Genomic DNA, 25,827 nt, shown 5'->3' with positions numbered 1-25,827 from the left:
ACCAACATTTTTGGTAAACTTGTTATGGAAATTTCTCAGTCCCTGGTATTGTATCCCATTGTTCATAAACCATTGGTTCTGTTGGTTCCCCACGATCCATTGCCGTCTGCCACAAAAGCTCTGGAGATTTGATGTATGCGCAACTAAATAATTTTACATGTCTCCAGAGGTCTGTATGGCAAAACATTTGTAGAAACAGGGTAAACATCTCCGTAGAGCTATGTCTAAACTTCAGATTTTTGTATTGGTTACAAACTAGAGTGTCTTGGAGTGCCCATCTTACATTGATTGCTGACCTCCTAAAATATTCACACCCCCCCTCCTCCCAATCAAAACTAGTGAAGGAGGTGGTCAATGAAGGATGAAGATCATCCCAAGTAGTATCGGTGACCAACGTCAAAACTGACCAACGAGCTAACTGACCAATGAGCTAACTGATATACTTGATGGAAGAATTATGCAACAGACTATGCTAATATGACAGTAATGACCTCTAGCATGCAAGTAACCAACAGATTCCTTACCTCCCCCCCCCCCCAAGAAAAGGAATAAAGGGGAAATACACCGAGTCTGGACAGCTCAAAGTTGTACACTATTGTTTACGACATGGACGGATGGTGTGCGGGATTCCCCTGGACATTGACGAGGTTTGGATGTTTGAAATGTAACGAAATATTTTCAAAAGTTATGTAATCATTTTCCAGAATGGAACAAGGTGACAGCGCCTTCCTGTGGGCCAAGAGACACTACTGCCATCAGTTCCGAGGGGCCCTGCCGCAGATACTGGGCGCCGCCCCGACCTGGGACTGGGCCTCACTACCAGAGATATATTCACTACTGAGTAGCTGGCCTCCCTTAGAACCATTGCAAGCAATGCAGTTACTACATCCAAGGTATGTTAATGAAGATATGAATATGTAGTAGTATACATACATATATATATATATAGTCCTTGGATATGCATATGTATGAACATTGCCATCAATATTATTACGGTTGATACAACAATTGCAACCATTTTTTCAATTATTTTATAAAAAACATTTTTAATTTGAGTCTTCAAATTGGTCTGTTGAATGAAAAATTTTGAGGATCCATGTATGTATGTATGTATGCATGTATGTACTTTAGATCCTCCTGCAAGCAGGAACTCGCGAAGAAGCCTCATTGGCTTATCAAAGCCGCAAGCTGACGGAAGTCAGTCTCTTACATTCATATTTAACGTCCATGATTATGAATTGTCAATTGTCAACAACTCTGTAACTGGACGACATACATTAATCTGGGAGTGACTCGAACCGGGGACCTTATGATTGAAAGGCACTGGCGTTAACCACTGGGCTAACACTCCATAATGTATATGAAACATGTACAGCATGAATGAATTAGCGGTAATTCTTTTGTAATGGGATTTATAAAAAAAAAAATTTCACTCGTCTGTCTCCTTGCAGGTTTGCTGACCAAGAAATCCGTTACAAAGCGGTGAAGTGGATGCATCTCCTGCAAGACGATGAACTCTGTAACTTTTTGCCGCAGTTGGTACAAGCTCTCAAGTACGAGAGCTACCACAATTCAGCCTTAGTGACTTTCTTGCTACGGCGGTCCCTGTCAAGCATTCGGATCGCTCATTATCTGTTTTGGTGAGTTTTGAAATAATATTTCTGCTGTGTGTTCCACAGCTAGACGGGAGAGGGGGTAGGGTGGAGGTGAGGGCAGAGGGGGGCAAGTAGAACCACAACGATCAGAACTGCATTTTAAAGATGCTACGAAATTTGTTTGTTTCTCTGTGTATTAATTCCATATGGTCAAACACTGTTCACGGTTTTGCTAAAATCCTATTTCTTATCTCAAATGTACCAATTTTTTTTGGCCATCAAAACTTTTCACTTTTTCATCAATTTGCATGACAAAAATTTAACATTTTCACACAGAATCACTGATTTTTACATTTTATTGAAATCTTACAACAGCAAACAGCAAACCTGTGAGTATCAAATATTTAACAGGAGACGACTCCAACTCTCCTTATTTACTCTGTCCTAATTTGATCAATTACCATCCTTTTTTTATTGTTTCATGAGAAATACTCAGGCTAGAAGTTGAAAACAAAATCAGAAAGCTGCTTTTATGGATAAAAATGCTACCAAATCAATTTGTTAACAAGGAGCAAAAGAAAACAACTGTCTTGTCTATATTTCAGGCATGAGCTTTTTCCGCGAATTTGCGGAATATCCGTGATTTCTGTTCTACCTCGGGGACAAAAACTATTATCCTAACACACTGTAGCATACGCAAACTGGAGCCTATACCGCAATTTTTGCAAAGTTCCTTGATTTTTTTGTTTACCCCAGGCTCATACCTGATATTTTCTTCATATTATTTCTATTTTTATCCCTTTACGTCTGACAAAAAAAAAGGTATTTACAAGACACGCTACAAGACGAGCAGTTCAGACAGAGGGCCCAGCTGATCCTGGGAGCACTTCTAGCCATCTGCGGGAACGCCCTCTGTACGGAGTTGCAGAAACAGATGTCCCTGATGGAAAAGCTGAAACAAGTGGCCGACAGGATCAAAGGAGTCAAAGATGTCGGAAGGCTGGTAGGTTTCTGACGATTATTATTATTATTATTATTTAGGTTTACAGTCTTGTTCAGGGCCAAGGCCTTCTCACACGATTAAACAACTTAACCCTGGTCATTGGTAACTTGTCACACCTACACACCAAAGTGTGCACAATTCAATCAATCTCTCCTGGGGCACCACAGTGCACTACAACCACGTGTCCCGCGGGGGACTTCTCATAGGGTGCAGCCACAAACCGGCGCACGCAACTATATTTACAAGTTACCTCGCAGGTCCCCATTTATACACCTGGGTGAAGAGAGGCAATGGAGATAAAGCGCCTTGCCCAAGGACACAACGCAATGATCTGGCCAGGACTTGAACCTGTAATCCTTAGATCACAAGTCCACTGCTTTAACCACTTGACCACGACACCATTACGTGTTGTTTCACGCAGACAAAACGAGAGTCGTAAACTGAGTGGAAAATACAACGATTGCATTCGATTGGGACAGGTGTGAGTTTAATTAAGCAGACAGCAAGTGAAAAGGAGAGCGGAAATAGAAACTGTGAAAGCCGGCTAACTCCCCAGATGACCTTGGCCCAGAGGGCCCATCTACTCTAGGTTCAGATCAAATATTTTACCTACCCATTTGAAGAGATCTTGGGAGTTGAAAAATGCCACCGTTTTTCAAAACCTGACCCAGATCAAAGGAAATATTATTTGAATACACAGATGTATTATTGCACAATAGCATACATTTGATCACCCCTGTCGGTATGTAAATGCAGAGGGAATAGATATTACTTGATCACCGATGGTTCAAAGAGAGTCTCGAATCGGAATTACGACTGTAAGGATTAAAATTGGGTCGAAGTGAGAGATCCCATTCAGAGCTCCATGGTGTAGATTGATCTGGAGATTCAACTAGGAGAAGTGTGTACGATCTTGATCTTGGCTAAATAATGCCGTCCATTTATTGGACCGTTCACAGCATCTTAACACGATTATGGCCCTATTTCATAGAGATTACTTACAAAACTTCTTAAATAATTCTTCGTAAGTCACTTAAGAAGTTTGAACAAGAAATAGTTTGTATCTTACGAACGATTAAACTTCTTATGTTACGAACGATTATTTAAGAAGTTATTAAAAGTTTGTATCTTTTATAACTTTGAAAGAGGCTGAATTTGACCTTTGTAGAGCTCGTTGGTTTTCTCTTTCAAGCAGCCCAAAAGCCATATAAATACCCATCATTGGCATCCACATTAAACACCTAAATAAGCAGTTTTGATTGAAATTTCCCGCCTAATTGACATGTAACACTTAAGAACATACTTAAGTGTGATGCTGATCATTCTTAAAGTTAAGAACGATTTCAGGACAAAGATATGAATGAATTCTTTTTAAGTTGCTTTATGAAATAGAAGATAAGAAAGTTCTCAAAGTTAAGAACAATTACAGACTTAAGAAAGATTATTCTTCTTAACTCCAAGATAAGAATGTTCTTAACTTTTATGAAATAGGTCCATGTGATCATAATAAAGCTATTTTCTCAGCCTGAGACCCTGAACCAGTCAGAAGTGACCTTTGTTGCTCCTCTTCATTCAACCTGACCTTTCTTTCACCTCTGGTCTGCTGCCCTCCTCCTTCCCATCCTCCCAAGTATCAGTAACAATTTTCTTTGTGATTTCATTGTCCTTCTTTAACTCTCCCTTTAACTCCCTTTCATTGGAATATCTGTGAACCAAAGGTTCTAAGATCACTGTCTTAATTTTGTTATCGGCTCATTTTAAAAGCTTTACCATTTCTCCACATCTTGTTGTTACCATATTAGTTTTGGGAAATTTCTCTGAATCTTCAAGAAATAGAATCAGCTGTTATGTGGTTTTGGAAATATTCCTTTTCGAAAAATTCTGAAAAACCTTGTCTTTTCAGCCGATGCTTCATAAAGCTCTGGACGATCTTCCAAACGATTTGACTCGCGGGGTTCGGTTACCAACCTCTCCCACTCTGGAAGTCAACGGTTTCAAAACGCAGGTGAGGCTAATCAAAACCTTAAAGAATGGAACGCCATGAAATATTGTTAATCATTCTCAATTATGGATTTATATATGAGATGTAAAAAGATTGGCTTTAATTTAATACTGTGTTTGATCATGCTATGCTCCTGATTATGAAGTATTCAAAACTATATTTTGCTTTGTAATTTGTTGTTCACTCTTACAATGTGAGGTAATATTTAGGTATATATAATTTGATGAAAACTAATGAAAAATTAATGATTTATTTCTCTCCCAATTTTTGACACTTTAATGAAGGTTGTAGGACACTGGAAACTCAACTTATGATTTTTGGGAAAATATTACTTAAGTCGGGTCGGGTCCGACCCAAGTCGGATCTGACCCGGGCGATGACTCAAATGAATATCCTTTGTTATTTCTAAGAGAATCAGAGGGCTGATCGTTTGTTCCCCTCCCTAGATTTTGTCTGACAAATTGTTGGTTAGTAGAGGGAAATTTAAAAAAAAAAGATTTCACCGGATCTTAAACAATGTCTCACAGTTAGACAAAACTTGAAGTTACTCGTATGACCGTTCAGTCCGACAAAATGTCATGTGAATGTTCCTTCTTTTCTTTTTTTTTGCACTTAGGCTTGTACATACTTTCAGTCATTTACGGTACCATTGAAACTTTCCTTTCACAACAACGACAAGTTGGGAGAGGACATTTCGGTGATGTTTAAGGTAAGGTGGTCTGATTTTGTCAGAACATTACCAATAAATATTTATCATTAATTTCTGAGGTTGTAAGGGAATGCTGAAAAAACTTTCATAGTTACCTACTAGGAATAGAATTACTTCCTTGTTCACGTGAAGTGCACCCACTCCAGGTTCCTCCTCCTCTTCTTGCCACTACCATCCCCAACTCCCTCCCACCCCTCCCCTACCTCTTATCCCAAGAATCTAAAATTTTGCATAAGTGTATTTTGTAGCTGATGATTATATTTTTCTTGCCTCCACTCCTCCAACCTTCTCCTCCCTCTTCCCTTCCCCCACCCACCTGAAATGAAAACAGTTGCAAAAATACATTTTAGAGCTGACAGTGGTAGTTTTCCCACCTCCACTCCTCCCCTCTCCTCCCCCCCCCCCACAAAAATAGCTGGTGATAATATTTCCCCCACCCCTCCTCCTGGGAGTCCAGGCACTTCTTCTGAAGGATTACTCATACAATTGGGCTTCTCATCTGCTTCTTCAAATAGGCATTTAAAATGGATTATTTTTAGTATTGCATGTGTTTATGTATGTGTGGGGGGGGGAGGGGGTGGTGAGGGGAACATCTAAAGAAGTTTTATTTGTCCTCAAAGTTTATTTAATCAAAGCCTTCTGATGATGATCACAATTTTTAATTTACATATTTTTGGTAGGTGGGAGAAGATATGAGACAGGACATGCTGACAATGCAGATGATTCGAATCATGGACAAGCTTTGGCTCTCGGAGGGGTTGGACCTCAGGATGGTGGTCTTCAGGTGTATGCCAACTGGACCAGGGTGTGGTAAGATTATCTGAGATACATTCATGGAGGAAATTGGGGAGTGGTGAAATAAGACAACCTATTAAGGGGAACAGTGTTAATGTAATAATCGGTGCTGTGGCCGAGTGGAGAAAGGCCGTGGCATTTGAAGCAATGGGGCTTCGCAATTGGGAGGTTCCGGGTTCTATACCCAGCCAGTTCATAGAAGGGTGGGTTTTTCATCCAAGAGCAATCTACGGTTTATACCATCTGAAATGACTTCTTAAAAAAATATTTAAAAAAATGAAAAGATTCCATATCTGAGTTAAAATGTTCAATTGGAAGCCACCCGACGGGTAATTTGTAATCCATAAACCCTTGGGGGTTTCCTACACATTTGTGGTCGCTTAAGGGTCATAAAAATAACTGCTGACTATTATTATATTATTATTATTTATTGCTTTAAAGATTCTGAATGAGTACTGTTAAAACAGAAGGCTCTGACCTTGGAGAGCTAATGGTTATCTGAGAAACTATCTCCGAGGAGTTGTTGATTCGCAAATCATGTAACCCTAAGGCGTTGTGTCCTTATTTTGTTTATGATACTGAATGAGCACTGTTAGAGACAGAGAACTCAGGCCGAAAAAATCAAAGACAAATATATTTACTTTCAAATCTCAATTACTCTTCTACCTCATCTCATCTCTCTTAAGGTTTGGTGGAATTGGTTCCAAACTCAGAGACCCTACGGAAGATTCAAGTCGAGCATGGCGTGACCGGATCCTTCAAAGACAAACCGCTGGCTCTGTGGTTACAGAAACATAATCCAACCGAACTGGAGTACGAAAAGGTAAGGAGAGACAAGAATGATGTTAGTATGAATAGATAACTATTGACAAGAATGGTGTAAGTGTGAAAGTTATTAATTCACAGAAGGGAATGGTGTTAATATGAAAAGGGTATGACAAAGAAGAGTGATGAAAGTATGTAGATGAATTTTTGAAAAGTATGAAAAGGTATTGACAAAAGAAGAGAAAGAATGATGTAAGTATGGAATGGTAATGATGGAGAGGAACAGTGTCAGTGTAAAAAGGGGAATCACAAAAGGAAGATGGCAAACCCATGAAAAGATACTGACAAATATGAATATGTAAGTATGAAAAGGTATTGACAGAGAAAAACGGTTTAAGTATGAAAAGGTATTGACCGAGAAAAATGGTGTAAGTATGAAAAGACGCAACAAAGAAGAATGTTGCAAGTATGGAAAGGTAAGGACAGTAGAATGTTTGAGGTATGAATAGGGAAAACTGAAGAATGAAGGAAGTATAAAATCAGAATGACAAAGAGGATTTGTGAAAGTATGAAATTGTGAATCTAGTATATAGTCAGTATGAAAAGATACAATTTGAAATGGTGAAGACAAAATTTAATTATGAAATGGAGGAAACATTAGTTGTGTTAGGTACACCAGAAACTTGTTGGCTCTTGAAATCACAACAAGAACAAACCGTTATCACCTCTTGCCTTCATGTCCATTCTATCGCTAATATTTGGGAGTCTGTGTATCTCGTGGCGACTTATATTCATCCATCTTGGTATTTCTCCATTTTGTTGAACAGGCAGTCGAAAATTTCACTTACTCGTGCGCAGGTTACTGTGTGGCTACCTACGTACTGGGAGTCGGGGATCGCCATAACGACAACATCATGATCACAAAGACCGGACATACCTTCCATGTAGACTTTGGCAAGTTCCTCGGAAACCTTCAGATGTTCGGTAATATAAAGAGGTAAGGATGTCACGTTGTTGCCGCTTCACTTTTATAACCTGAAAGTTTGGTTAAAGGAGTAACAAAACCCAACCGTCATCTTTCGCTTAAATGATAAAAAATTGTTGTCATAAATTTAGTCCCCAAATAATCTGAGGCAAAATGTGAGAGATATACCAGAGATTTATAGTTGTGTCTGGGGGCTACCATTTTGTCACTTGGCCATTTTGTCACTTGGTGATGTCATTGTGACCACTGGGAGGTAAAAAACCTATTAATTCCCTTTCTTATTGTTGTTTTTATTTTGGGTTTTTGCTTCTTCATATTTTCAAGGTAAACAGTGTTCATGCTGAAGCAAAACCCATGATCTCTATTACAGAAAACAAACATTCTAATAAATGCAACAACAAAAAAAGCATGGAAAAATGGAGCATGTATGGCTCCACTGAGCCACTGTCATATTTGAGGCTTGATCAAGTCTTCTGTCTTGTATGTATTAAAGGAACATTAAAACTGTGAAACATCACAAATGGAATTAGATTATTTTTTTCCTTTAGCTGTTGGGGACTTTGTTCAGCACAAGGATATCTATGATACAAACCAATAATTATGGTTGACTATTTTAAGTTTTCTGTTTTAGTGATTAAATTTTTTTTAAATTTTTTTTTAGTGATTGTGATGCTTTTTTTCTCTCTCTCTCTCTCTTTCCTAAAGGTTTGATGAGACATTTATCTTTTCTCTGTTTTTTTACTCTTAATTAACCTTCAGGGACCGAACACCTTTCGTGCTCTCATCTGACATGGCGTATGTGATCAACGGGGGCGACAAACCGACTAGTAGATTCCAAGAATTTGTGGATCTATGTTGCGAGGCGTTCAACTTGGTCAGGAAACATGCCCATGTTTTCCTTAACTTGTTTGGTTTGGTAAGTTGATTTTTTCTATTTGCCCTAAAATTCTATGTTGATAACGTGAAATAACTCAATTACCTTTCATAGCCACATTCTTCTTCTCACCTTATTTCACAAAAGAAGTCCACAAAGATTTCTCTCCCCAAAAGAGATCAAATTAAGAGCCCGATCGTATGATAGTGGGTTCTTAACCTCAACAGTTGTCATTTAATGTCTGTTTTTGTCATTTAATCCTCTTATTTAAACACTTCTAAATTTCTGAGTAGTTACTTGTATGGGAGAGATTTTGAGCAAGTGTTTCAAAATTTGTGTAGCTCAACCATTTCAGCCATTACTGATAACCTTATAAACTCAGTTAATGTGGACTATGTACTCTCTCTGAGCAGAAAGACAATTTTATCAATGTTTAGTCTCATCTGACGGTTGTTTCGCAGATGCTCAATACCGGAATATCGCAGCTGTCTACGACCGAAGACCTGAAATACGTGCTGGACGCCCTCAGGCCGGAAGCGACCGACGCCGAGGCGACCACGATGTTCACTCGGTTCATCGAAGCCAGTCTGGGCTCAAGGGCGACCCAGATTAATTTCTTCTTTCACAATCTTGCCCAAAGAAACTTTTCTGCATCGAGCTCCACTGAATTATCCTTCGCTCCGAAACGATACAGGTGAGATACAAATGCCAGGCAGGTTGGCTCCAGATTGTTGTGTCTTACGCTGGCACAACAGCCTTAAAATTATGTGTGTTAGGGCGGAGGGGGAGAGAGTTGGTGTGAACCTACTGTTACGGTTCGGCGATTCTCTTCCCAGGTTGGCATTTCTTTTATAGGTGCTTTACATTTCAGAAGAGATTCGGTTGTTAGGTGTACAGTAAGTAACCTAACATTATGTCCTTATTAGCGGCTAGGCTCCATAGTAAAGCATAACACATGTGCTGGTCTTGAAAAGTCTGGAATTTGATTTTTGCAGAGCATGGGAACCATGTGTATTGTGTGATAGACGTAATGTGTGGTGTAATAGATGCAATGAATGGTGTAATAGTTGTAATTCATGGTGTAATAGACATCATGTATGGTTCTAATAAATGTAATGTGTGGTGTAATAGATGTATTGTATGGTGTATTAAATGCAATACATGGTGTCATGGATGTTATGCATGGTGTAGTGGACATGATATATGTTTCTAATAAACGTAATGTGTGGTGTAATAGATGTATTGTATGGTGTATTATATGCAATTCATGGTGTAATAGTTGTAATGGTGTAACAGACATCATGTATGGTTCTAATAAACGTAATGTGTGGTGTAATAGAATAATGTATGGCGTATTAAATGCCATGCATGGTGTAATGGATGTTATGCATGGTGTAGTAGACATGATATATGGTTCTAATATACGTAATGTGTGGTGTAATAGAGGTATCTCATGGTGTAATTGAGGTAATGTATTGTGTAATGATCATAATGTGTGGTGTAATATTATACTTACATTTGTTTTGAGCTTTTAGTATGTCACTTGTATATTCCAGCTAGGCCTAGCTATTACCAAGCCAACATTCAAAGTAGACAATATTTGGTGTAAAAGACAATACATGGTGTAAAAGACAAAATGTATGGTGTAAAAGACATAATGTACGATGGTGTAGTATTCAATGTGTGGTGTAACAGACATAATGTATAGTGTTATATGCAATGTATGGTGTAAAAGACATAATGTACGATGGTGTAGTATTCAATGTGTGGTGTAACAGACATAATGTACAATGGTGTAATATGCAATGTATGGTGTAAAAGACAAATGTATGGTGTAATATGCAATGTATGGTGTAATAAAGACATAATGTATGGTGTAATATGCAATGCATGGTGTAACACATAATGTATGGTGTAACAGACATAATGTATGGTGTTTACAGGCTACCTTCAGCCGTTGGCATATCTCGCAGATTACCTTCAAATTCATTGGCGTAGGAAGTTACTTTTGAGTGGGGGGGCTGAAGACTGATGGCCGGCCGGGGGAGGGGTCTAAGGGGAGGGGTGTCCCCCTCCCCTTTGGATTTTTTTTGCATTTCCAGGTGGCCTCAGATGCAATTTGGTGCAATATAGCACACTTCAACACCCACTCCATTTTGTAAACTTAATTTTGTATTTTCACCTGGCCTTAGATGCAATTTGGTGCTCCAAATGAGATTTTTTTTCTCATTTGGAAATGAAAAGGGGTTTTTTGACTTGCGAAGTGGGGGGGCGGAATGATACTTCCGCCCCTCCACATTTTTCACTGGGGGGCTGGCGCCCCCCCAGCCCACCCGGTTCCTACGCCCTTGTTCAAATTAAGGTGAAGCATGTCACTAAAGTTGACTTTTTTGAAGCCAAATGAATGTTTCCTTAAGTTTTAAAGTACAAATAGATCATCGGACTGTTGTCATATGTTCTTCCCTTTGCAGTCTAGAAACTGACGGCAAAATAAAGTCTGCAACGATATTCGGTATACAGAAGAGATATGAAGATGAGAAATATTATGTGAGTATAATATAAACCTTGTGTCTTTGAAATGATTAAAAACAACTAAACAAAAGACAACAGATGTAGCTGAATATTGATCATATCGTGTACTGTTTGATGTGACCAATGTGTTAACCATTAACATATTTTGCAATGTCCAGTCTATTTGGTGTCAATTAATGAGGAATAATTAAAGAATTCACTTTAAAAAATGAAAAGGTTTTTTCGTTCCGTTTATATTTTGCTTGTGAATAACATTAAAGCGAGGAATCGTCTATTTTAACGAAAATGGTTAGGAATGGAATAGGAATTTTCACTTAACCAACGAAAAAATTGCAGGACACCGTTTTAGGTGTTAATGAGTGATAAGGTTAGTCATAAGATTAACAGCCTGAGAAATGTTACCAATCATGAACAAAGTTAACAGTGCACGCTGCCGTATTGGTCCTACCTAGTTCCGTGGAACATGATCAAGCTGCAGTCTCGAACATTACTAGAAGATTTAATGCTGTGGACGTGCATGCATCACGGTATCACTTGTTGATCACTAACAGTTTATAGACATTTGTCTGGAATTTTTGCAGAAGGAATCTATTAAAAACCTATGTCTGAAGTTTCAAGTAAAACTGTTTCTCTTTTTTCTTTGTTCGATCAAACTACACAAGAGAAACTTTGAGTCAGCCAGTCAGTGTATCTGCTCACAAGTTCACCCAACGGGGTTTGCATGAGTGCTACATTTTCGGTAAATTGTGTTACTTCGATTCAGAGGTCTGTTACCGATATAAATCATGCACATTAGGACCTATTTGACAGTGCCCTCAATTCAAATGCTGAGGAAGCCCCCATTGCCACCATCTCAGTTTAAACAATAGTAAATTGTGTTTTGCTAAGAAATGGTGAACAATGAACAAATTCTGCTCTTAAAGAGATTTGTCACTTCAGAGAAGTTAATGTCGTAATTTTCCCTTCAATCTTTATCGTCCCACGACTTGTAGGTCTACATCATTCGTATCGTCCGAGAGGGTCAATCGGACGACCTCCCTTCCTTCATTTTCCGACGTTATAGCGAAGTGGTGGAGCTCCATCAGAAACTGGGGATATTATATCCTCACGTCAAACTGCCGTCTCTCACCGGACACAAGGCTGTCGGGAGGACTCATATAAAACAGGTAGCAGAGAAAAGGAAAGCAGAACTAGAAGGGTACCTGACTAACTTACTACAGCTGAAGGACGTCTCTGTGGTAAGTTTAGCAGTTTATTCGTTTACATCAACTGGCTTCAAGCATGCCTTATTGGTTGATGAAAGCATTTCTGTGATATGCAGTGACTTATTGTGAGTCTGTTCTTGTATTTGTTATCATATCATTCTCTTCATGTACTGGTACTCATTATACTATCATAGTTCTTTGTACTGATACTTGTTATTCTATCAGTTTTCTGAACTTCTACTCGTTATTCTATTATAGTTTCCTGTACTTGTACTCATTCTATTATAGTTTCCTGTACACTTGTTATTCTATCACAGTTAACTGTACTTGTACCCGTTATTCTATCATAGTTTCCTGTACTGGTGCTCATTATTCTATCAGTTTCCTGAACTTATACTCATTATTCTATTATAGTTTCCTGTACTGGCACTTGTTATTCTATCGTAGTTTCCTGTACTTGTACTCGTTATTCTATCATAGTTTCCTGTACTGGTCCCCGTTTTCCTATCATAGTGTTCTGTACTGGTACTGGTTATTTAATCAGTTTCCTGTACTGGCACTTGTTATTCTATAGCAGTTTCCTGTACTTGTACTCGTTATTCTATCGTAGTTTCCTGTACTAGTACTCGTTATTTTATCATAGTTTCCTGTACTGGTACTCACCTTCATGGAGTTGTACTCATAATCAGGCATTTTGCAAATACTAGTGCAAGTATATGTACTTCATTTCATACTTAGATCCTTGTACCCATTCTTGTACACATACCAAGTGGAATTCTAGTTGTACTCAAACTCATACTGCTTTACTCATACTGTTGTACTCATACTCATGCTGTTGTACTCATACTCATGATGTTGTACTCATACTGTTGTATTAATACTCATCCTGTTGTACTACTACAGGTGTATTCATACTCATACTGTTGTATTCATACACATGCTGTTGTACTCATACTGTTGTATTCATACTCATACTGTTGTACTCATACTCATGCTGTTGTACTCATACTGATGTACTCATACTCATACTGTTGTACTCATACTGATGTACTCATACTGTTGTACTCATACTGTTGTACTCATACTGATGTACTCATACTCATACTGTTGTACTCATACTGATGTACTCATACTGTTGTACTCATACTGATGTACTCATACTCATACTGTTGTACTCATACTGATGTACTCATACTGTGGTAATCATACTGTTGTACTCATACTGATGTACTCATACTCATACTGTTGTACTCATACTGATGTACTCATACTCATACTGTTGTACTCATACTGATGTACTCATACTCATACTGTTGTACTCATACTGATGTACTCATACTCATACTGTTGTACTCATACTGATGTACTCATACTCATACTGTTGTACTCATACTGATGTACTGATACTCATACTGTTGTACTCATACTGATGTACTCATACTGTGGTAATCATACTGTTGTACTCATACTGATGTACTCATACTCATACTGTTGTACTCATACTGATGTACTCATACTCATACTGTTGTACTCATACTGATGTACTCATACTGTGGTAATCATACTGTCGTACTACTTCTCACACTACAAGTCTGCTGCACGGATCATTAAAATGTTTTCCCTTCCTTATCTCAGTGTGATCTGGTCTACACCTTCTTCCATCCATCCCTGAGAGACGAGAAAGATTCTGGTCAAGCCAAGCAGGGAGAAAAGGTCAAAGGTTAGTCTACAGACTTTTCAAGACTAAATATGCATGGTCTGGTTCAAACTTAATCATTTGTGTTGTAATGTTATGAGATTTCAGTGTTCTTTTTAAGCATTGGTGGTGTGTTAGCACAATATGTTAGACCCCAAGCTGACAAGCTTGGCTACAAGCTCCAATCCCATTGGCTGGTCGAGTAAGTCTGCCCTCTGTCACTGAAGAAAAGAAAAATGTCTTTCAAAAGTTTTTATTCATGCAGTGATGGATAACCCAAAATATCAGATTTATGTTTAACATTCCCCAGCAATGCAGTAGAAAAACGGTCAGAAACTATTGACATTAGTCACAAAATGTTTAATAAAATCATCTTTTCCTAGTGCGATTCTTCGATGAGAGTTAGGAGGATGGGAGAGTTAAAAGGGGGTAAAGCCTGACAAAAACTGAAGCAGCTTAACAGTTTTAAGGAAACATTTCTCTCTCACAATTTATTGATTTAATTTGGCATTTCAGGTGAAGAGAAGCAAACTAATGAAGTGGAACAGGGTCAGATCGGAGGTCAAGTCAAGCTGTCTATCTATTACCAGAAGAATGCTCTGTTTATCGTGGTTTCCCACGCCAAAGACCTGGTGAGTTTTTTACCCTAGACATGAGAATAACATGTCTGTCAAAGGGAAACATATTCCACCGGACATGACCCAGACTCAGGTTTGACGGTTGTAACAATGGAAAAATATGGAAAGTCCGGCAGCGCGCATGTGCTCTCGACTACAACTGGTCAAGAATTTGCCAGTGTTAAGATTTTTGTCAGTTTCAGTGGAGGGAGGGGGGAGGGGGGGGGGAATCAACATGTAACATTTTCCCTGAATTTTAGTCAGCAGTGTGCGGCGGTTTCACGACTACATATTCCCCGGTTGCAGCTAGTATAACCAACCACTGCAAAGAAATCTTTTGTGTGACCCTAAACGGGCACAGTTCGTGAAGGTTAGACAATTGTTCTGTTAGGTCTTGCCAGTGTATCATTGTTGTATGTCCATGGATCTTGACGACCCACGGGGCTCATGACAATGAGTTCTGTGTGGTGGGATCGTGTGCATATGTGCAGTCGGGTTGATATCACCCCAATAAATGTGTGGTGACCACTCATAGGCACAGGTAGAACTCCCTTTTATTCTTCTTAGGGGGCGCAGTACTTATCTAGGGCAGCGGGGAAGGCAGAGTACTGCTAGAACCTATTTTTTAAAAAGTAAACAATTTCCCAAGCAATTTTTTGGGGGGGCCAGAAAAATATTGGGGGTCCTATGTGGCCCTCCCCCCCCACATCCCTGCACCCCAGCGCCTGTGACCACTCATTGAATATTCAAAATAAAAGTCTTATTTTGATGATTTCTTTGACCAATAATAAGACCAAAGTCAAAAGTTGAAACTTGGATGAACGGAAGGAAAAAAACGACAATGAAGTATTACAGATGAACATTTCTCAGATTTGCCTTTGAAAAAAAAAAAAATAGATCTCTTCTGCACCTTAACGAATCAATTTTTGTTTGATATAAGTTATTTTTTCATTTCTCCAGCCGACGAGAGGGGGGAGCTTGCCAGATCCTTATGTGAAGACCTATCTTATTCCAGACCCTTATAAATCAACTAAGAAAAAGACCAAAGTGATCAAAAAGACCAACAATCCAACCTACAACGAAGTGGTGAGTAGAGTAAAACATGGCTGTATCCAGCTTGCTGGTTGGCTAATAGTAGTTAATTATCATGCATATGCATGAGCTGTTGCTGGTTGTCTAATACAGCAGTAGTAGTGATTATTGCTCATGCATATGCATGAGCTGGTTGCAGCCAGTTGGGACAATTTCCTAATGCTAATACCTCTGTAAACTGTACTCCAATATCATGCTCTCGAAGCACTGGTATTGACAGTACAAACAGTTCCAAACCTTGATCTGATAGAAACATGATTCATATTGCTCATACTGACAATATGAGTTCTCTGAAGTGGGACATGACACTACAGTATGGCAATCAATTGTCCCAACTGGTTGCTGTTGCTGTTTGCTGGTTGTCTAGTAAAGCAGAAGTAGTAGTTATTACTCATGCATATGCATGAGCTGTTGCTGTTTGCTGGTTGTCTAGTAATAATAATATGTTATTTTATAAAGCGTAAAATCAACAAAAGTGCTCTAAAACGCTATGTCACGGTAATAAAAATATATGACACATAATATGTAGTAAAACTGCAGAATAAAATACAATAGATGAGTATGAAGAATAAAAAGCATGTACGTTTTAACGTGTTGGAGTACTGCACATGAACAGAGTTGAAAACACAGTTTATATATTGCAGTAATGCTGTCTAAAATGGTTGGTTTTCAGCTTTGACTTGAATGTTGTAAGCTACAGCTACTGTATTTCACCTCCAACATCCAATAGACTCTTGAAGTAAATGGGGATGTCCATTTTGTGCAGTGGACAGAAGCTACATATTTAGTTGCTTTCAAAATGATATGTTCCTTTAATAATGTGTCAATATGAAGACAGAGGGCGATACAACAAATTGGTTGGTTTGTGGCGACTCTGTTAACTGACAACTTACATTTGTCTAATACAGTAGTAGTAGGTTATTTCTGATGCATATGCATGAGCTGTTGCTGGTTGTCTAATACAGCAGAAGACGTGGTTATTTATTAGTCAAAATAAAATAAAACTGTTAGCAAACTGCTTATCCACTAGAGAGCCTGTGTAATAGAATGTGTAAAAGTAAGTTGGCCTGACGTTTCGATCCAAGCAGGATCTTCTTCAGAGGCTAAATGACAAGTAACAATTACAGAAGGGACAAAAACACGCACAAAAAACAGTTATTTATTAGTCTGTGAAGAAGATCCTGCTACGATCGAAACATCAGGCCAACTTACTTTTACACATCAACTTACATTTTGTACCACCTTTAAGTGACAGGCTACACATCACAGCAGGTCAAATAATTCACATGTCATTGATCATAAAACAGCATTATTTGAGATTACTTTACTATAACTAATCAAAAGATGGAAAGGAGAAGAAAAAACAGATGAAAATAAGCATAGAAGAGAGAAGAAGAAACAGAAGAAAAAAACACTAGCCATCTTTACAGAATGTTTCGTAATATCCATGTTGGGTTTTCAAACCTTGTTCTTTCTTCTGCCCAGATAATGTACAAAGTATCGAAAGAGGAGGCTGAGAGGCGGACCGTCCGACTGACCATCTGGAACTCGGACCTTCTGAAGGAGCATCCGTACATGGGCGGAGTGGACGTCATCCTACGTCAATTTGACCTGTCCACCAAAAAGACCACCAGATGGTTTCTTCTCGGGGAGTTACCTTCGTACTGCTGACAGCGGTGATGTTAATCGGCATCGATTATATATATATATATATATGTCTGTCTGCCTGTCTGGTTTCGTGATTTGGTGTTAGGGTTGGAAAGGTTTACACAAACATCTCTAAATCGCTGTGATTCCTATTTGACCGTAAATTACTACTTCTAAGACTTTTCATATGATGTTTTTTAATCTCACCCAGCTTTCTTTTTTTTTTCATTTTTTCTTGCAATCGCTGCGTTGTTTTCTTCGAGTTTTTGTTTTTCCTCTCTTCGCTTTATCATAGGGTCATTAGCTAACGTGAAAAACCTCATTAAACCACTCGTAATTAATAGCATAGCGAAAGAGAATTACTAGCCCAACATATTAAAAGCTGCGTAATACATGATTAGATATTTATAAGGAGATACTTTTTTTTTCATTTTTCTCCAGTTATACAGTTATTATACAGATAACATTAGCTGTGGAATAGGGTCAGGTTGGGTTTGACCAGGAAACATGGGAATGTGAGAGAGAGAGGGAGGGGTGGGGAGGGAGAAGGGGAGGTAAGGGGAGAGGAGCATTTTCTTTTGTTCTGACCTTTCTACATCCACTTCTGTGGTATTCTCATTGTACATTTATCCTCAAGCTGCCAACAACCAACTTTTGCATTTGTCACTATCCTCGGGCCTCACCCTCCCCTCTACCTCCCTCTTCCCTACCCCCTCAAAACTGCCACATCTTTATAATTAATTAAACAGCTCTCATACGTGAGGTGTTTGACACTACCTCTGCGAGTTTCAATAACATCCGCCATGTTTCAAAGCAAAGCTCTTTTGTCACGAGTTCCAAGAAGATATATGAATCAGGCAAGGAATGACTTTGTACTTCTGCTGTGAAAGACAGTTCTGCTCTGTTTAAATGGATCGTCTGAGAGATGTATTGTTTGTGGTTTAGCAAAGCATTTAACAATCTCTAATCACCAGCCAACCCTTAATTATCAGCCCCTGCTGTACAAAGGGTTGAGTATCATGAGTAGAAGAGGGTTAAATCTGGGGGGTGGGGGCAGCAGGGGCAGAGTGCACAGACGTTGAGGGGCCGTGGGACATGTGGTTAAAAATGAAACAAATAATGCTTTATTTTATCACCACAAGAAGCACTGCTAATTTATGTGAAATGGGGACACTTTTGAGGTTTTCAAGCAAAATTGGAATCCCTCACTGCGTTGGTCCTACATGTTCAGTGCTGTATTCTAATATCATAGCACATGGCGCTGTTGAAAATGAAACGAAAGGGAATAAAGCAGCAAACTATACCACAGTTTAACCTCCCACGCCCTGGAATGTACAGAATTTACTGCTATTGATATGTAACATGCATGAATGCCCTATCACAATGACTGAAGTTAAGGGAACCCTTTGTCAACAGTTACTTCAATGCTACCATTCATAAACACAGGATATTGTGAAATTCCAATGGCACAAAGGCGGTGCATTCCACACATGAGGTCCCGAGTTCGAGCCACTCCAAGGTTAATGTATGTCATCCAGTTACAGAGTTGTTGACAATTCATAATCATGGACGTTAAATATGAATGTAAGAGACTGACTTCGGTCAGCTTGGGGCTTTGATAAGCCAATGAGGCTTCTTCGCAAGTTCCTGCTTGCAGGAGGGTCTAAAATACAAACAAAGCCATCAGTTCATTTTCTACAGTCCATGCTACATCAAAGTTTGTATGTAGAATTTGTATCAGGGAATGGCGATTGTATCTGTAATTTTTAATTCGTGTACAGCATATAAGTTATACATAAATAGTTTCACTATTTTATCTTTTTTTTTGGAGGGGGGGGGGGGGGCAAAATCTGATGTTAACCTTATTATCAAAGAAATGATTTTCATAGACTAATAATAACTGGCTATAATAATAGTTTTTTTTGTATTCATGATGAATTTAAATTTGAAAGATTTGAAAAACCACAACAACAACAAAATACACATTTCCAGAAACTAAGCCCAATGATTGTAAATTTTGAAATCTGTGTGTTAAAGTTTTGGATATTATTAGTATGTTACATAGGTATGGAGAAGAGAGGAATTGTTTTTTAAATGAGGTGAGAAGAATGTACGAAGAATATTACCGGTATCAATTATCTATAATGGGGGCAGAGGGGGGGGAGGGTAGGGTTATAGGGGAGCAGGCAGGTTGCGAGAGAAGCAATACCATCACCCTTAAGTTTGAGTTGGACTATACCCTATCCTCCCCTCCCCTGGACTATTTGTGTGACAAAACTCCCATCTATAAAAACTGTAAAATATTTGCATTTCCACAATTTTTTTTTTTTTCGAACCAATTTTTGTGTCATGTGATCATGTTAATTTTGTCTCAAATTCAGATATTAATTCAAATGATTTCAATTTCATGTTTTTTTTTTCTTTTTCTTTGCTGAACAAAATTATGAATATCTTGTCGCTGTTTTACTTAATTCATTGATGATTTTGCCTGAAGAACTTTATTGTACATAAACAGAGAGAGAGATTTGTAAATGTGGTCATTTTTCACTGAAACAGTGGTACTGCCAATATTTGCTCTTTTTTTTATAACTGCCACAATGACCAAATTAATCGTTTGGAATCTGGTCTATTTATGCAAAAAACAACTTGGTGTTCTCACTGGCATCACTATTCACCCCTTTGTAAATGCATCGGTCAAGTTTTTCTTTGTAGGAGAGGACATGCGTGGTACGAGAGAGTTTTCGGCAAGATGGAGGGGGGGTTAGTAGGACAAGATAGGGCTGGGAGTGGGTAGTATTATCATGTCTATAAAAACTGCATGTTAATTTTTCAGAATTATTCTATGTGGTATTTGGATGTGACAGCGTCAACCAATCTAAACTATAACTGAATATTTTGTTCACCTCTGCAAAATTCCGTCTCATGAGATATATGTGCGAGCTTATCAATCCAAAGTTAAGTGTGGATAATATATCATTTAAAAAAAAGTCTCCTGATCAGCTGACCAGCTATAGAGGTACATACCCGGCTGCTTAAAATCCTTCAAAACTAAAAGACTCTCTTAAGATTTTCTAAGTAAAATGAACTTTTAATTATTATTGTTTCTTCTTCAAATTGTTTCTGTAACTTTTATTAAAAAAAAAATAGGAAAAAAAAGGGCAAATCCAGATACGTATTGATCTTAAAAGAAAAATGCACAAATTACTACTTTTGAAATAAATTCGAGAGAATTAATCACTTCTTCCAGCTCAACAAACTCAGCTTTAATAACAGATTAGAACGTCCATACGTTTGGTTTTTTTTACAATGTTTACACATACTTTATATGTAATATATTTAATATCAGAAATGTAATTTGGATGATATTCCTTTCCTTGTACATTTCTCTCTTCCTTCGTTTTCACTGAAAATATAAAATAATAATAAATTTTTTTTCTTTCTTTTTTGGCGATGTTGAGTTGCCGTGCATAATATTGCCCGTTTTTATTCTTGCATGATATTGAATACGTTTATTGAATTAAAAGTGAATACAAAAGGTATAATATCACAAGTTGTTTTTGTTTGTCTTTTGTGTCTTTTTGTGTGTGTGTGTGTCTGTCTGTCAAAGCTTCAAACCTTCAAGTTTAGGTACAATATGTTCTAGTGAAAAGCTTGGATGAATTGATACTTGCCACATGTTTCTAACTAGTGACTGCAAGAGCCCTATGTTATTGTAGAGATGAAAATGTCATTTGAGGTCAACAGAATGACGTTCATAGTTAGCGTATGGATCGACTTTAATGAGTACAAACAACCTATGTACTGTTTCTGGAGTTCAAAGGTCATTCGAGTTCTGAAAAACCTCTTAAACTCGTTATCTTCAAAAAAATAAAACATGGGTGAAATTCATTCATACTTAGTGTGTAGTTTCACCTTAGTGAGTACCAGAACTCTACGGTAATTTGTTAAGGTGTGTTAGCTCAGTGTTAACTCAAGGAGTGTTAGCTCAGTGGTTAACCCCAGTGCCTTTCAATCATGAGGTCCCAAGTTCGAGTCACTCCAAGATTAATACATGTCGTCCAGTTACAGAGTTGTTGACAATTGACAAAAACAAAGATCTCGAAAATCTTGAGTGATTTGTTTAATTTCAACCTCAGTTTCGGAGGCTTCGTGATCCTTGGAACGCCAAAATTTACAAGCGGACATTAAACATCCATTATTTGTTTCGTCAATTGACGAAATGGATCATTCTGATGCGCAAAATTTACTCATGAACGGAAATTGGTGGCATACGTGAAGTCGGGTTTACCGATCCCATGATTACTATTCTCCCAAAACAAATTCTGCGAATTTCCCTCCAACCTCTGCTGAGGGTGGGACGTGAGTTAGGTTTTTTTGGAAAGTCATTTCTAACACATCATCTCGTTCGTGTCGGTTAGTTGATTCTTATCCAGTGGCGGAGCTAGGGGCATGGGCGGAGATCATGGGGGGGACGGGGGGACATGTCCCCCCAATATTTTAGGTGGGGGGATATAGTATCTAATATCCCCCCCAATATTTGGTGGCATAGTTTTTTTTAAGCATATGTTTTGTATTTTTTTATGATATCGCTAGTAATTTCAAAATAGAAAATGCTTAGATGCAACTTACAAGGCCTGGGAAGTGCCATTTCCAGCAATCTGGGAGGCATTTTCGGCCAAATTTTTTTTTGCGCTTCGCGCCAACTAATGGTGGCGCTACGCTTAGAAAGTCTGGGTACAAGCTTTGCCCCTCGCAAATTCCTCGCAAGGCGCCTGTCTAACCGTGTCACAATATTTTACTATATATGACCGAAAGTAGTTTTTACTTTTTTTTCGAAATGAATAGCTAGACGGACCGCATCCGTAATGAAATTTGGTTTGCATCTTGTGTAAGTACGTACAATCATATATATGATCCACATCGATATGGGTTCACTGGGTTTCCATTTGGCCTGTTTCCTACAAGATTTCTAACCGCAGGTGAGTAGCCAAGGGAGGGGGGATGAAGGGTGGAGACCGCCCTCTCCCTCGTGCATATTTTTTTGGTATTTTCTATGATATCGAAGTTTTATAGTAGCCGTTATAAGAGGTTTTAATATTTGTACACCAATAATTTAACTGTGTCTGAATTTTCGAAAATTCCTTGACCAACATTCTTCATCATACTTCCCTCTACTCGTGCAATTTTGACCGGTCTGTTAGGGGTTGAGGGGGGTTTTTCTATATTGGTTGTCCATAGATGAAATATTATGCAACATTATGGGTATGTTTTGAAGTGAATTTATTAATCAAATTCTGAACAAATAATGGGCTTAAAACCTTGAAAAGTGGGGCTGACGGGTATTGTAGGGCGTTACGAAGAATTACCTACAAAAGCAATGATCCACAGGAGATGCAATGAGGTAGAACATGATGTGTGACTGGTGACAATCTTGAAAAAAAGGTTATGAATGAAAAAAAACTATTAGGAAAAACTTGGTTCTCAGGCAAAAGTGTACATCTGGTTGGTCAGTTTCAAGCCCGAGAAGTGCCATTTCCGGTGATCTGGGGGCTATCAAAACCAGAAATTTTTTTGGTACGCTGCGCGCCAACCGATGGTGACGCTCCGCTTGGATAGAAATTTGCCTGCATGTCCCCCCCCCCCAATATTTGAAACAAATTGCCGCCCCTGGCTAGGGGTATTGGTCAGGAGGGGCGAGAATGGTCTGTATGGGCGCGCTTTCGAAACTATCTAAGCGGAGCGCCACCACTGGTTGGCGCGTAGCGTACAGAAATTTTTTGAGTAAAGACACTCCCTAGATCGCCGGAAATGACCCTTTCCGGGCCTGGCTAATTTGCAGAAAAAATTACACAAACAAAATGTGACAAATGTCAAAAAGTAGATGAGAGCGCAATAAAAAAAGTCAATAATCGCGAATAAGTAAAAAGTGGTAAAGAGCTGAAAAGGGCGCCAGCAGTCCATTTGAGTCCGTCAGGGGGGGCATCCGCCCCCCCCCCCGACTGTATGGACGCTCCGCCACTGTTCTTATCAACAACTATGTCAGGATAGATAGCATTGGCCTTAGGAATAATGTCACTTCGGTCCCTTTGGTAGAATGTCGCGATAGCTTCGGCATAACGAGCCGAACCATCGTTGGATAGGAATGGTATCGTTGCAGTGACCGCCACATCAGATATATTCCTTTTTCTACATTGTTCGGATGCAATGATTCTGTGTGTATCATTTATTCACTGTGTTGCTATCCTTTTGGATAACATCCATCGTTAGTTTGATACTCCTATATAAATTCTTTCTTATATTTCCTGTCATGATATATCATCTGTGTGTATCCCTCGTTATAATTCCTTTGTGTGTACCCCCAACAACATATGTTACACTATTTTATTGCGTACAATGATCCACCTTTATATAGTTCTTTGTGCATATCCCTCACTACCACCACATGTTACAGTTATTTGTGCACATACCCTGTTGTATTCCTATTATTTTATACCCCGTTTTCCTTTCTTCTTTTGGGTATATACTCCCACCATCCACACTCTGTTATGTTCTATTTTGTAAATCTGCCCTTAGGAGTACAGTTCATTCGTTCTAGTATAGTCACTGTTTTTATTCTTCCAGTTGTTAAATTATTTCCCTATTTTCGCTGCGTTCTGGGCACCCTCGTTATATTCCTTTACGTGTACCCGGGTGTATCTCTTCGTATGCATCCCGAGCATGTATCATTTTTTTTTTATGTGTATTACGGTTATATTACGCCCGTCTGTATCCCGGGGTTTTCCTTCGCGTGTACCCCGGGTAAATTCCTCTGTGTGCACGACGGGTCTATAACTCCCTTTTATATGTAAATTAGATCCTCCTGCAAGCAGGAAATCGCGAAGAAGCCTATTGGCTTATCAAAGCCGCAAGCTGACCGAAGTCAATCTTTTGAGTATACATTCTTCATTTTTGAGTTTTCCTTATTGTCTGTGTTTTGGTAATCATTATAGACCTACTATACCTTAAATACCGTATTCTTTTGTGTCGGGACCACAATCTATTATATTTACCCCTGTGTGCAATTCCCGGTAAATTCCCTGTAATATATTCGTTGCCATCTTGCTTTTAAATATTTTTCTTTCAATTCCTTGACAAAGTTTATAAATTAATTTTTGGAAATGATCTTTTGCTACCATGTTGAGGCTAATCGTCAAAAAAATCGAAAAGAACTTGTTGTACACAATTTGTACTTTTAGTGAACGTGCAACGGCGTTAATTTCCAGGTATGCACTGTGTTGCAATGTTTCTAAGTCTTCAATGTGAAGTCCTTTACACACTTCCGGAGTTATGTCATGCTTACGAACTGTTGTGTGTGTGTAACGAAGGTTGTGCTTCATTTATGAATCGACAAAAAAAGAAATCGCTGAGTGCGTAGAAGGCATTCATAGCATGTAAATTTTAACACCCTAATATTTCTTCATAACATATTGATACAAATTCTGAAATTACGAAACGGATGGCACCGCCAATGAACACTGATAGTGTACAACCCAAAATTTATATCGTTTCTTCTGGAAGTTGCAAAAATATTGATATTATACTTGACATACTCATATTGATTTGTAAAATGTTGATACTTTTTCTGATATACTCACATTGAATCATAATATATTGATTTTAATATTACTTATATATTTTCTGACCTACTAATATTTTCTGTTAATATTGTGAAACCAGGTAACTTTGTGCACTCCAGATATGATGCTCTGTGTGTGTGTACGCTCCCTGTATACTATGGAACGCGAAAAGGGCAACCTTATTTCGTTGTCTAAACTAAGTTTGTTGCTGTCTACACTAAAGTTGTTGCTGCTGTTTTTACCATGTTTTTGTCTTAAATTACGTTGTTGTCTAAACTTCCTTTGTTGCCTAAACTTCCGTTGTTGCCTAAACTTTCATTGTTGTCTAAATTTCCGTTGTTGCCTAAACTACCTTTGTTTTCTAAACTTCCGTTGTTGTCGTAACTAAGTTGCTGCCTTAACTTCCGTTGTTGTCAAAATCCGTTGCTACCTAAACGTTCGTTGTTGACTAAACTTACGTTGTTGTCTAAACTAGTATACATTCAATTGCACGTAAGTTACACACATTGTATTCCGTTATGTCATGCACCCATGCATGTGTAAATTCCATTTGTTAGTTTTAAACAAGTCATTTCCTTTCTTCATTTGCGTAAGTCAAACGAACTATTGTTCACTTCTTTGAAGCTTATTCGGGCGTTGGTGGTTAGCCTCCTACGTATACTCCACTTGATAACAATTACGGGCAAACAGGTAT

At 38.5% G+C, this 25,827-nt stretch overlaps 1 protein-coding gene across 5 annotated transcripts in view; it reads left to right on the top strand.

Moving 5' to 3' along the window:
* The window catches only part of LOC139969756 (phosphatidylinositol 4-phosphate 3-kinase C2 domain-containing subunit beta-like), a 47,489-nt gene extending 26,425 nt beyond the window's left edge, over positions 1-21,064 (top strand). For all 5 annotated transcript variants that reach the window (XM_071974979.1, XM_071974980.1, XM_071974983.1 and 2 more), the window contains 16 exons: positions 705-893; positions 1,452-1,640; positions 2,418-2,598; positions 4,502-4,603; positions 5,217-5,309; positions 5,990-6,119; positions 6,791-6,927; positions 7,697-7,866; positions 8,614-8,770; positions 9,190-9,422; positions 11,200-11,275; positions 12,253-12,498; positions 14,101-14,185; positions 14,678-14,793; positions 15,739-15,864; positions 17,356-21,064. In XM_071974979.1, coding sequence (XP_071831080.1) covers positions 705-893; positions 1,452-1,640; positions 2,418-2,598; positions 4,502-4,603; positions 5,217-5,309; positions 5,990-6,119; positions 6,791-6,927; positions 7,697-7,866; positions 8,614-8,770; positions 9,190-9,422; positions 11,200-11,275; positions 12,253-12,498; positions 14,101-14,185; positions 14,678-14,793; positions 15,739-15,864; positions 17,356-17,541 — 2,416 coding nt within the window. In that variant the 3' untranslated portion in view covers positions 17,542-21,064. The remainder of the gene's footprint in view (positions 1-704; positions 894-1,451; positions 1,641-2,417; positions 2,599-4,501; positions 4,604-5,216; positions 5,310-5,989; positions 6,120-6,790; positions 6,928-7,696; positions 7,867-8,613; positions 8,771-9,189; positions 9,423-11,199; positions 11,276-12,252; positions 12,499-14,100; positions 14,186-14,677; positions 14,794-15,738; positions 15,865-17,355) is intronic.
* Positions 21,065-25,827: the final 4,763 nt, after the last annotated feature.

Source organism: Apostichopus japonicus, chromosome 7 (assembly GCF_037975245.1).
Source record: "Apostichopus japonicus isolate 1M-3 chromosome 7, ASM3797524v1, whole genome shotgun sequence".
Lineage (NCBI taxonomy): Eukaryota > Metazoa > Echinodermata > Holothuroidea > Aspidochirotida > Stichopodidae > Apostichopus > Apostichopus japonicus.
The sequence above is the reverse complement of the archived record's forward strand: the minus strand, read 5'-3'. Positions and strand labels throughout refer to the sequence as shown.